General features: G+C 31.8%; 1 protein-coding gene across 1 annotated transcript; it reads right to left on the bottom strand.

The window, feature by feature from the left end:
* Positions 1-220: 220 nt before the first annotated feature.
* Positions 221-12,611, bottom strand: LOC122195233 (retrovirus-related Pol polyprotein from transposon TNT 1-94). Its single transcript, XM_052765886.1, is given in 7 exon segments — positions 221-533; positions 621-1,523; positions 1,566-4,465; positions 4,998-5,071; positions 12,155-12,278; positions 12,363-12,390; positions 12,472-12,611. Coding segments are annotated over 7 exon segments (4,482 nt in total).
* Positions 12,612-12,990: the final 379 nt, after the last annotated feature.

Raw genomic sequence — 12,990 nt, forward strand, 5'->3', positions numbered from 1 at the left:
CTTTGATTAATTGGAAAATCACTCAAAACCAATGTTTTTACAATCTGTTCTCATAATCATAAACTCGATTATGAACATGTATATATAGCCTAACATACCCACTTGTATTAGACTAGGAAACTTATGACCAACTTGCCATAAACTAAACTTTCCATAAATTAGATTGCTTGGTCTCCAAGTCCTCATCGACTTTAGGATTCCAACAATCACCCCCGAATCTCTAAGTCCTTCTAGAGAATTCTTCGACCCCGATCAAGCTCCACATTTCCTTGAACTTGGTTCGAGCTAATGGTTTCGTAAGAATATCCGCCCTTTGTTCTCCACCGGGAATGTTTTCCACCTCCACTTGTTCCCTTTCGACACAATTACGAATGAAATGAAACCTCGTGTGAATGTGTTTACTCCTTCCATGAAAAACAGGATTCTTAGTTAGTTCGATAGCCGACTTGTTATCAACTCTAAGAATAACTTTCTCTTGTGCTTTGTTCATTATTTCCCCAAGCAAATCTTGAAGCCATATTGCTTGACATGCACTCGTTGTGGCTGCCATGAACTCAGCCTCACAAGATGATAAAGCAACGGTGTCTTGCTTTTGTGAACACCATGTAATTGGTGATGACGCATGGTAGAAAATGTGACCGGTTGTGCTTCTTCCGTCATCCGGGTCAACATTGTGACTACTATCACTATAACCAATAAGCCGCTTTTGTCCCATTCTCTCGTACTTGATTCCGTATCCCGTTGTTCCTCGTAAGTACCTTAGAATGTGTTTGATTGCACCACCATGTGATTCTCTTGGACTTTGCATATATCAGCTAACAACTCCAACCGCATATGTCATATCGGGTCTTGTTTGCAAGAGGTATCTAAGACATCCTACCACCTTTCGATATTGTGTTGGGTCGATTTCGGGTTCATCTTCGGCCTTCGGCAATTTATTTCCCGGTTCCATCGGTATGTGGGTCGGATTGCAATCATGTAAACCGGCTTCTTTGAAAATGCGTTGAGCATATGCTTCTTGGTTTATAGTAATCCCCGATTCTTCTTGCTTAACTTCAATGCCAAGGTAATAAGTTAATCTTCCAAGATCCGACATCTCAAAGTTCTTGGACATTTCTAATTTGAACCTCTTGATTATGCTCAAGTTTGTACCTGTGACAAATAAGTCATCAACATAAATTGCTAAAATTAGCAAGTTAGATCCTTCACATTTCCGGTACACCGATGGTTCTTTCATGCACTTTTGAAATTTCATATTCTTCAAAATCCCATCAAGCTTCGTGTTCCATGCTCGAGGTGCTTGTCTTAGACCATATAGTGCTTTTGTAAGGCGATATACTTTATGCTCGTTGCCTTTCTTTATATAGCCTTCCGGTTGTGACACATAAACAGTTTCTTTTAATTCTCCATGTAAGAATGCTGTTTTTACATCTAAGTGGTGAAGCTCCCACCCATGAGTAGCTGCTAAGGCTATAAGAAATCGAATAGTTTCAATTCGAGCTACCGGGGCAAACACTTCCTGAAAATCAATACCGGGTTGTTACACGTAACCTTTAGCAACCAACCTTGCCTTGTATTTATTAATGGTGCCATCTGCATTTTTCTTTAATTTGAACACCCACTTGAGTCCAATTGGCTTCACCCCCATAGGTTTGTTCACAAGAGTCCAAGTATTATTTTTGTTTATTGACTTGATTTCCGCATCCATGGCCTTGACCCATTCTGGTTCTTTCTTCGCTTCTTCAACCGATACCGGCTCGTCATTGGTTGTTAGAAGGAGTTCTTCGAGATTTTCAAGATCAAGCTCATAATCTTGAAATCGTCTTGGAGGTACTCTTGCTCTCGAGGGTCTTTGACTTGTAGCTCCTTGTTGAACATTATTATTTACCGGACTTGATTGTTGATTATCTTGTACATCCGCTCCGTCTCCAATCTCTTGATCCGATTCAACTGGATCATTGTTTACATCGTTTCCTTGGTTGTTGTTCACATCTTCTCTTGGATAGTCCCATGGTATTATGAATGAACCCGGTTCTTCATTGGTGATTCCTGCTTCTTTAATCCAATCCCACCCTTTGGTTTCATCAAAAATAACATCTCGACTCACGATTATTTTTTGTGTTACCGGGTTAAATAACCGGTAAGCTTTCGTACCCGGTTCGGAACCAACATGTACTAGTGGTCTTGATCTTGCATCCAACTTCTTTTGATTAACCGGTTCAACTTTTGCATGTGCTAGACACCCAAATATACGAACATTTTCTAAATTCGGTTTTCTTTTATACAACTTTTCGTATGGAGTTGTATCTCCAAGGACTCTTGTGTAAACTCGATTGATTAGATTTGTTGAGTGATTTACCGCTTCTCCCCATAAGTAGTTTGGAACATGCATTGCCTTCATTATACTTCGTGTCATGTCCATAAGAGTTCGGTTTCTTCGTTCCACAATTCCGTTTTGTTGTGGAGAGTATGGGGCGGTGAGATTGCGTTTAACTCCGTTTTGCTCACAAAAAGAATTAAACTCGAGAGAGGTAAACTCACCTCCTCGATCACTTCTAAACACTTTCAAAGGCTTTCCAATTTCATTTTCCACCAAAGCTTTGAATTTTTTGAAGTGTGTAAACGCCTCACTCTTTTCTTTTATGAGATAAATCCACATAAATCGTGAAAAATCATCAATTAGTGTAAAAATGTACCTATTTTGACCCTTGGTTGCCGGCGTGATCGGACCGCATAAATCTCCGTGAACAAGCTCCAATGGTTGTTTCGCTTTGTATGTCGTCATGGTTGGGAAGGACTTTCTCGTTTGCTTGCCGACTAAGCATGATTCACATAATTGATTCTCATGATCTAATTTCGGTAACCCTTTGACTAAACCCTTTTTGGACATCTTTTTCATTGACTCGAAATTGATGTGCCCAAGTCCTGCATGCCATCGCCACGCATCTTCACTTAGTCTTGAATGTAGGCAAATAGGAACTCCAATCTGTAATTTTATTTTATAAAGGCAGTTTGAAGTTCTTTGTACTTTCATTAATAAGCAATTATCGGCATCGTGCATGGTTAAAAAGTTGTCTTTCATTCGAATATCACACCCGGCTTCAGTTGCTTGTCCGAGACTTATAATGTTGTTCTTGAGATCCGGTATGTAGTAAATCTCCGTCATCAGCCTTTGTTGACCTTTCTTGCCTTGGAAAATTATAACACCTTTTCCCTTGATTTTTACACACGAATTATCTCCAAATTTAACCCTCCCGGTTATGCTTTCGTCAAGCTCGGAGAAAAATGACCGGTTCCCCGTCATGTGATTGCTCGCCCCATTATCCAAATACCACACATCGTTTTCTTGTGGATCGTATCGAGACGGTATCACCTTCTCTTCATTCAAAAACACGGTCTCGTTTAAAAATACAGTCTCGTCGGTATCGTCATATTCAACAAAATTACTTTCTTGTAATTTTTTGATTCGGTCCGGGCATTGAGACGCAAAATGGCCCGGTTTATCGCACCGGTAACAAATAATATTGGAGCGGTCCTTTTTAGGTTTGCGGTTCGTTTCAAAATTAGAATTGGGCTTTCCTCTTTGGGCTTGTGTTGTTTTATTTTGGTTAATTCCGTGTGTGGGGTTTTTTTTGAATTTTGGCCCATTTGAGTTTTGTGATCCAACAGACCCAGACCCGGATCCTTCATGCTGATTGTACCCACCCGATCCTCCAGCCCCTTTCCATTTGCCCTTCGACGCTATATTCTTCCGATTCGAGTTTCCACTATGGTCGACGAAAAGGGCCCTCGTCTGACCTTCACTGCCGGTCTCGTCCTCCCTAATTCTCTCCTCGTATGCCTTAAGTCTTCCCACAATATCCTCGAACCCGATTGTCTTCAGGTCAAGTACTTGTTCCAAGGAAGCGACAATATGGATGAAGTTCCTTGGCACCGATTTCAGAAATTTCTTGACTAACTTCGATTCCTCAATCGATTCTCCCAGCGCCGCTGATTTTGATGCGATTCCGGACAGCTTTCCGGCAAAGCTGTCGATTGTCTCTGATTCCAGCATCTTCAATCGATCGAATTCCAACATTAAGGTTTGTAATCTGGCTTCTTTAACTCTATCAGCACCCATATTTCGTGTTCTAATCGCTTCCCATAGCTTCTTGGCCGAATCCTGTTCTCCGATTTGCATTATGAGGTTTTCTGGTAGGGCTTGGTACAGTAGACCCACAGCGAGACAGTCTTTCTCTTCATTGTCCTTGGTTCCTGGATCAATCACAGTCCAGGCTTTGTGGATTCGCAGGACGACTTTCATACGCATTGCCCATACGGTGTAATTTGTGGATGTAAGCATCGGACAGGAGACTGAGGTTGTACCAACCTCCTTTACCCTTACCGGAGCTTCTCCTTCTCCCCCTGTATCTGTCATGTTGTCAACAGGTAAGGAATTTGATCTCACAGCTTCTTGACTCAAGCTCTGATACCAATTAAAGTTTTGAAAACAAGAATGCAAAACAAATAACCAAAATATCTCTTTGATTAATTGGAAAATCACTCAAAACCAATGTTTTTACAATCTGTTCTCATAATCATAAACTCGATTATGAACATGTATATATAGCCTAACATACCCACTTGTATTAGACTAGGAAACTTATGACCAACTTGTCATAAACTAAACTTTCCATAAATTAGATTGCTTGGTCTCCAAGTCCTCATCGACTTTAGGATTCCAACACATATTACATCAATAGGTGACATTGTCTTAGGTGAAATTTTAATAAAAAATGTTAGATTATTTTTAGACTTTTTGAACCAAACTTATTAAATAAAAATATTTAATATTTATATTAGAGTAATTTAGTTTTTTAATACAATAATTTTTAACATAAATGATCCACGTGATCTTTGTTTTATCACAACATGATGTGACTTCTTGATTAAAACATATTGTGTAGTAGCGTTATGAATTGACTTTGTCAGGTGTACCAACTTCCATGGAGGCTTACATGACTCTTTTCATATTGACCCTGTAAAACCAAAAGCAACAATAAGTTATTATATGTACCAGCAACATTAAATTCTGCAAAGAATTTCGATAAAGATTACAGTTTAAGTGCATTTTCAAAACCATAAACATCAAATTCAAATATTTTAATTTGGTAAATTTATAAAGTACTTTTTCCTTATAAGAATTAAAATATGATTTTTCAGGCTACACCCGATCACATATACATATCTTCTAATCAAAGAAATTATTACAAAAAAAAAACATGTTATGAATAAAAATATAATATTAGTTTCATAATTTACCAAATGTTAACACTAATAAATAATAATGGCTTTTCACAAATTTTGCATTTTGATCACTGCATCCAACTAACAAATGAAATTCAGTTTAGATGATTGATTCAAGAAGTGCATCCATGACTTTTTGTAGCCAAATTTGGGGAAATGCTAAGACCTACCAAGATATGAAGGAACGGTCTATGAGGCTACAAATGGTGTCTGGAGGGCAATACAAATTCAAAATCGTTAGCACATATTTTTCATACCTGCTTCAATTATTACATTTAGATCAAACTTGTCAAAATCAAATTACAAAAAAAAACCCTGAAATATAACCTAGCAATCAAACAACATATTTTTCATACAAATAAATATCACAAATCCACAATTTATACTTTATATAATATTCTTAAATTATATCTTACCTTTTCATCTTTAATGGTTACTAACACCTCTTTCTGCCTTATTGTTGTGACACACATGTATATCAAAAATAAGAGAAAGAACTTTAGAGAACGAATGTTGATAGAGTGATCATTCCTTGAAGACGCGGCAGAATTATTTATAGAGACGCTAGGATTCTTCTATAGACCGCTAGAAGATCTATATAGTGACAACCGATATGACTTCTATGAGAACGCACCATTTAAAGTAACAGATTTGATTAATGTAAATGAAAAATCATTTGGAATACTTACCAATTGTGATTGTTTCTACTTGAATGTGAACATTAACATTCCTGTAGAGAAATAGAACTTCAAATTAATCCTACATAGTCAAATCAACAAACATGACAACACAAAAAGAAACCTAAATTGATATATATAACCAATTAGGTTTTGTTGAACAACTTTTTCAATTTATCAAAATTTTATTTTATTACAAACCTACATAAGTAATCAATAATCTTAAGCAAATGAAAGAAGTAATTGTTAATTTAAAGCTAGTAAAAAATACAATGTTGTGAAATTGCTTATAATTTTCATGTTTGTTTATTGTCCTAGAGGTACCCAACCACTTGGACATGTATTATTATTTGATTCATTAGTGCATTGATTACATTATAGAATATGAAATTTAACAATTGTTCAAATTCATTTACACTTGATTTATTAATAGAAAATTGAAAAATTTATAGTCATAAAAGTATGCTTAATTCAATAAATTTTTTTTATCAAAATTAGTAGAAAACTGAGTTTCTTGACTAAACAAATCAAATACACAAAAACGATATAAATAAAAAACAAAGAATTGAGCAAAGAACATTTGAAGATCATGTCAGAAAGGCATGACCAATATGATCTTTTTGGCACTTTTCAATATAGTCATGGTTAATGTTTTCTCATCTTCAAGATGATAAGTACAAGTGAGTAGAGAAAACAAATTTATAAGCATAAAAATATGCTTAATTCAACAAATTTTTTATCAAAGTTAATGGAATTTTTTTTTCAAAATACTCAATTATTAAGTATGTAGGATATTACTACTAAGGTATTTAGAGTTTTGCATCCTCCTCAAGCTTCAATACAAACATCAACTAATGCTTATCATTTTCAAGTAAAATTCTCTGCAATTTAAACTTAAATATAGTAAATATAATCAATAACATTATAAAAAGGGTAATTTAAGAATAAATACATACAATTATTGAGTTAGATAGTTGGAAATCGAGCAATTGTAATTTAACATATATCAAACCGATTATTACTTTCAAAACTTGAGGTATTTACTATATTAATAAGATTTAAATTCAAGATGAGTGTTTTTCCCTTGATAAATATTGGTACCATCGATCTACATTGAAAATGAAAATAGAATAATTATGAAGATATATCATGTTGATTTGCAAACATATAGGATGGTCAGTGCATAAATTACGACTTTAAATTTGGAGATGATTTGAATTTTGAATTTTATTTTAGGGATAGAGGAAATTGGTGAAGGTTTGAGCGGAAACGTTAATAGACAATGTGTTTGACCAAACATTGGTCAATATGACATAAGCAATTTGATCTAAAGGTGGAAAATGTATAAGTAAAACACAATCAAAAATCTTTATTGTTTTAGATGATGGAATAAAGTTTCTCTTTTAAACATAGATGTCAATCTTCTATTTAGTAAATATAAACATTTTAGTGTTTGTCTCTCTCTAGCATCATTGTAATGAGTTTTATTATTTAATTCTATAAAATTGTATGATATCATTAATATCTAAAAATAATTATATTTCAATGGTAAATATTACTAATAAATTTATAAATAATTTCACAAGAAATATAAATAATTGTTTTATAACGGTTAAAAGATTTATAAAAGTTTACAATTTTCTAAAAAGTGGTAGTTTTCTAATATTTATATTGAGGTTGTAATGAATAACATTGTAACAATGCTGAAATATTCACATTCAAACGAAATAATAGAGTAAAATATGATTAAATTTCTCAATTCATTTGAGTTTAAACCTAAAAGGAAAATAGATGAATAATTCAGCATTTCATAAAACCCAAAATATATTCAACTGATCAAAATTCTAACCAAAAAACGAATAGTATGAAATAAAGTCATCAAAAATCAAACCCCAGAACCAAATAGTATGTAAACAAAATATGAAATGAATAATATTCAAATCACTCAACTACTCAAACAAAATCATGAAAATAAGATATTATTTATCTTGCTTTGGAATTAACATTTTTGGTTTGCCTTCTCTAGAAGTACGATTTGTCATTGATGTTGATGGTCATTTGTTTGAGGACATGGTTGTCAAATTATCAACATCGTAAACATCTTACCAGTTGCGTTTTAATTCTTCATGTCCATACATTTTTTTTAAAGGATGTCCACTTAGTTAATGGACTTGTTGTAGTGTTTTTATCAAGATTCGAAGCGGGCGTGACGTTATCACCAGTAAACGAAACAACATCCTAAATGTAGAAAATAAATTCATATGTCAATCTAAAAGTTAATAATATTTTAAGGTTTTTAAAATATTAGATTTAGTTATATTATATTTTGAAACCTTCGAATTTAATGTGTCTTGAGATCCGACTTTTGCCAATAAAACATTAAACAAATTGGATTTTGGCGCCTATATTTGTAGTACATAGAAATATGTTAGTTGGTCAACTGAAATATAAAAAACAAAATTTAATAAGTGTAATGTTTGTAGTATTCTTCGTAAAAGAATGTTTCATGTTCGATGTTAATTTTTTTTTTTCAATTCAACACTGATTGTATTATCAACAATGAAGTTTGAGATCGTATAATCATCAACTTTGTTCATCAAATTATAATGTGAAAATTGAATTTAAACACCAACTATTTATCGAAAAATACATTCAAAGCAAATGGATAAATCTCCATATTATCCTCCTAAAAATTAAAAAAATGGTTATAAAAATAGATAGACAAAAGGTAAAAAATTAGTTTTATATAAATGAAGTTAATATCGATAACCTCATTAAACTTTTGAAGCAACTCTTGTGCAGTTTTTCTAGAAGTTTCTTTGTTTCACGATCAAATAATATAAGTGACACCACACAGGTAAAGTCTTGTACTTGAATGTCGATTTCAAAACTAAAGCCATTGATATAAACAAATATAGTAATATAAAATTAGAAAATTTAACTAAAGAGTATAATAATATGTATAAAAGAATTATTGAAAAACTTAGAACAAGATATATGTATTTGTTTATGCAAGTTGAAGTGTAACAACAAAAAACTTATTCATCTTGCTTTTGGTCCGTTCCACGAGTTTTGTTATCATATGTTAAAATGACTTTTATGGCTTTCTCTTGACAAACATGTGTCAGCATATTAAAAAAAATTAATATAAAGGATATAATTCTATTTCTATAACTAAATGAATGAAACTAATATACTAAAAGTATATTGATTAATTTTTTCATGACCTCTCAACAGGAATATAGTAATAACAGATAATAAAAATAAAGTAAATATAAGAAATTGTAGAAGAAGGAGAAAAGAGTAAAGAAAGAACCTATAAAAAAAATTATAGAATAAGACCGTTAAAGAAGAGCACTGTAAATCATATGATTCAATTCAAAATCGTAAGAAGAACAACTTCAATGTAATCGTATATATAGGTTGTTTTTCAATAAGGAAATCATTATCTTCCAAAAAAATGGAACCCTAAAATATTATCTTGGAGATTTTCGGTTATTCATCTAGAAAAAAATGATATCATTTATATTGAATCAAAATTTCAAATTAATTGACTTGCTTAATTAATGAGTTTTAAATTCAAAACCATTATCTCAAATTGATTCATTTTACGTGGGATATACTGGGAGATAAACTATAAATAATATAGACTTTATTTTTTACTCTTAAATATTTCGCTAATTTAATAGGATTAGATTAGATTTTATAGGTTAATGACCAAATTATTGATATGCTTATTTAATAAGTTTTTTCAAAAAAAAAAAATTAAATGGGTTTGAATTTTGAAACCAGAAGCTATAAATAAGAGAGTTAAATTAAAAACAATATTAATTAGAGAAACTAATATCTCATATATAAATAGAATAATATGGTATAATTGATGATGTAATTATTGAATTTAAAGATTCTATAGTTATTAAAGATCCTATAATTAAATGTAATTGTGTTTGATTTGTATTTGAAGAAGATGATGTCATCAATCTAATCTAATGGTGGAAAACATAAGATTGAAATGCAATCAAGGGTTCTAATTGCTTCATTGATGAATTAAGGATTCTGTTTTAGTAATATATATATATATATATATATATATATATATATATATATATATATATATATATATATTATGTCTTTATAACTGGTGCAAGAAAATAATTTGGTTTTTGGTTTTCTATTTCATAAGTTTTTGGTTTCGGTCCAATTCGGTTTGGTCTAGGTTTGGTTCGATTTCGGATAAATGTAAGTAAATTAAACGGAAAAACCAAATCGAATATACAAAACGGTTCGTTTTCTATTTTACAAATATTCGGTTTGGTCGGGTCCACGACCATTAGTCCTTTATTAAATGTGAATACATTAACATGGTTTATGCATTAAACTATAAATATTGTTACATATTTCAATACAATATCATAGTTTAATTCTTTAAATTGTTGGTTTTCATGGTATATATATATATATATATATATATATATATATATATATATATATATATATATAGAGAGAGAGAGAGAGAGAGAGAGAGAGAGAGAGAGCTAAGGTCAAATGTGGATTAACATGCATCTATTCTGCGGACCTGTTCGCAGTGCTATTTTATAAAAATAAAAAATAAAATATGTTGTTTGATAATATGAATACGTTCAATCTTATATAACTATTGTCATTATCACGCATTCTCACTAATTAAATCGTCTATAAGGTTACTATAGACTTTTTTTAATTATTCACATTCTGTCAGAATGTTTATTGAATCGTATTCTATATGAATGAAAATAAGTGAAAAACGATGCGTGAGAACAAAAATGAATAAGAATTGGTGAGAATGCATTAAAATAACAATAGTTGTGTGAGGTTGAACGTATTCACATTACTAAACAACTTATTCTCTTAGTAAATCTCATAGAATTACATTGTTCATATGTCTGCACAATAGTTGTTCATCCACATTATAACTTTTATATATATATATATATATATATATATATATATATATATATATATATATACACACACACACACACACACACATTTGAAACTCTCATATTTTCAACTTATGCTAAATAATTACATGATTAATTGAAATATTTTTCCTATATAAAAATATTATTCCATGCTTCGTTACACACATTGAAAGAAAAGTTCTGAATGATAAAATACGTCAGAATAACTAAATGTGGATATGATAGTAAAATTTTAAAAGCTTAAAACGTATTTGTATTGTTTTCTTAGTTTCATAATTGATGTCAAAATAGTTGAACATGTATATGAAACTCTAATGACCTTTCAATTGTATTTTAATAATGAATGTAATCATAAGTCATAAGAATTATAATAAAACTAGTGAAGTATCCCCGCGTTGTGGGGTTGGATCGGCATTCCACTGTTTCCGAAAAACAAAGCAAAGTACAATGCTATAGCATATACTCCAAGCTAATTTATTGGTTGTACATCATTAAAGGAAATGGCTAATCTAAAATGAACATGCAAAATGATATATACAGAAAGCTGGTAAAGAAGTAGAGAGCATCCACTGTCAGTCTAATTTATAGTGCAAGGAGGAGAAGAAAAAAAACAATATGTCTCTTGTCTTTTGACCTGACAGAGCAGCCAAAGCAACCAAAGTCTGATATCTTCAGTCTTCCCTAAAACTATCATATTGCTGAAGTAATCGAAGATGATACTAATTAACGACTTCAACTGTTATTACAACCCATGATTTGATTATAATCTGAGAGTAAAAAATAGGTGTAGATTACATGGAAGTTCAGCAAATGAGACAAAAAAACATAAATTTATATGAGATAATAAAATTCAACTTAACTGACAACTATCACAAGCAATTTATGGAAGAAACCAAGAAATCACATCCATGAACGGGCGGTACACCAGAAGCAGGTTTCAAATAACCTTCTGTAAGCACAAAGAACAATCAGAAGACATTACTGTATTTTTTTCGACATATCAAAAGATTAAAAAAAAAGATAAACATGGGAGATACACTTTGCTGTGTCTATAGACAAATAACATAGAATCAGTGAAAACTATGCATGCCAGTTGATCCTCGTGGCCTTTAAAGCCTTACAGTTTAAGTTTTTTATTTTGAACCCACAACTATCATTTGGAATATGTTTCAAGTCAGTAAACCACCAGTTTTGGTTCATAATAATAATGATCAGGCACAACCTATATACTTCTCGCAACCAGGTCATAAGGTGATGTCTGTGCAAAATGGTCATTTGCTCCTATCCAAACAGTTTTTTCAGTAAAAAAAATGCTCTTTGTGTATAATGCACTTACTTCAGACAGTGAAGTAGCCTAATAGATGAATCAGAAAAAGAAAAAAAAGAAGAAACATACCCTTAATTTGAGTCCTCATTAAGTCCATTAAGTCAAAAAGACAGCAGAAAACTGTAATTGAAAGTATAGCCTAAAAAAGGAAAAAAAATTACTAGATTTTGTACGAATGGGCATCCGTTGATGACAATCTCTTGACAACTCTTCTTCAGACCATTTAACCCAAGTTGAAATATCTTCAACCTCACCATTTCCTTCAATCTCACCATTATTACCATCCAACTTCATCAAAGGCTGAGTATCATCTTTCTCTTTCTCTTCCACATCATCATTGTGACAACCCGAAATTTCCATTTGTACGAACATTATCTATTCAATAGAAGCTAGTCCAGTTTCAGTGATTTTCACACTTTTCCGAACCAGTTTGTGTACATTAGGGTTTATGTTTAAGGAGATATCAGGAGAGTGGTTGCTCCTGGTTTTGTGAAATTTGAGCATTCCAAGTTTCATATTGTTGCATTCCAATATCAGGAATAAAAATATTTTCTGCCAAAATATTCCAGGACTATAAATAGTTTTCTGAATTAAATTAATTCATTATTCACAATTCCAATTAGAGAAAAACCATTTTCTCTCTGACGGATCTTCGGGTTTTCATCCCAAATTGTAAGTCTACTTTACTAAATGTGTTTCAATACTTGTTAGATGCTTTATAACATCAATTACATGTTTA

The sequence above is a fragment of the Lactuca sativa genome, chromosome 7, assembly GCF_002870075.4.
Source record: "Lactuca sativa cultivar Salinas chromosome 7, Lsat_Salinas_v11, whole genome shotgun sequence".
NCBI classification, from domain to species: Eukaryota; Viridiplantae; Streptophyta; class Magnoliopsida; order Asterales; family Asteraceae; genus Lactuca; species Lactuca sativa.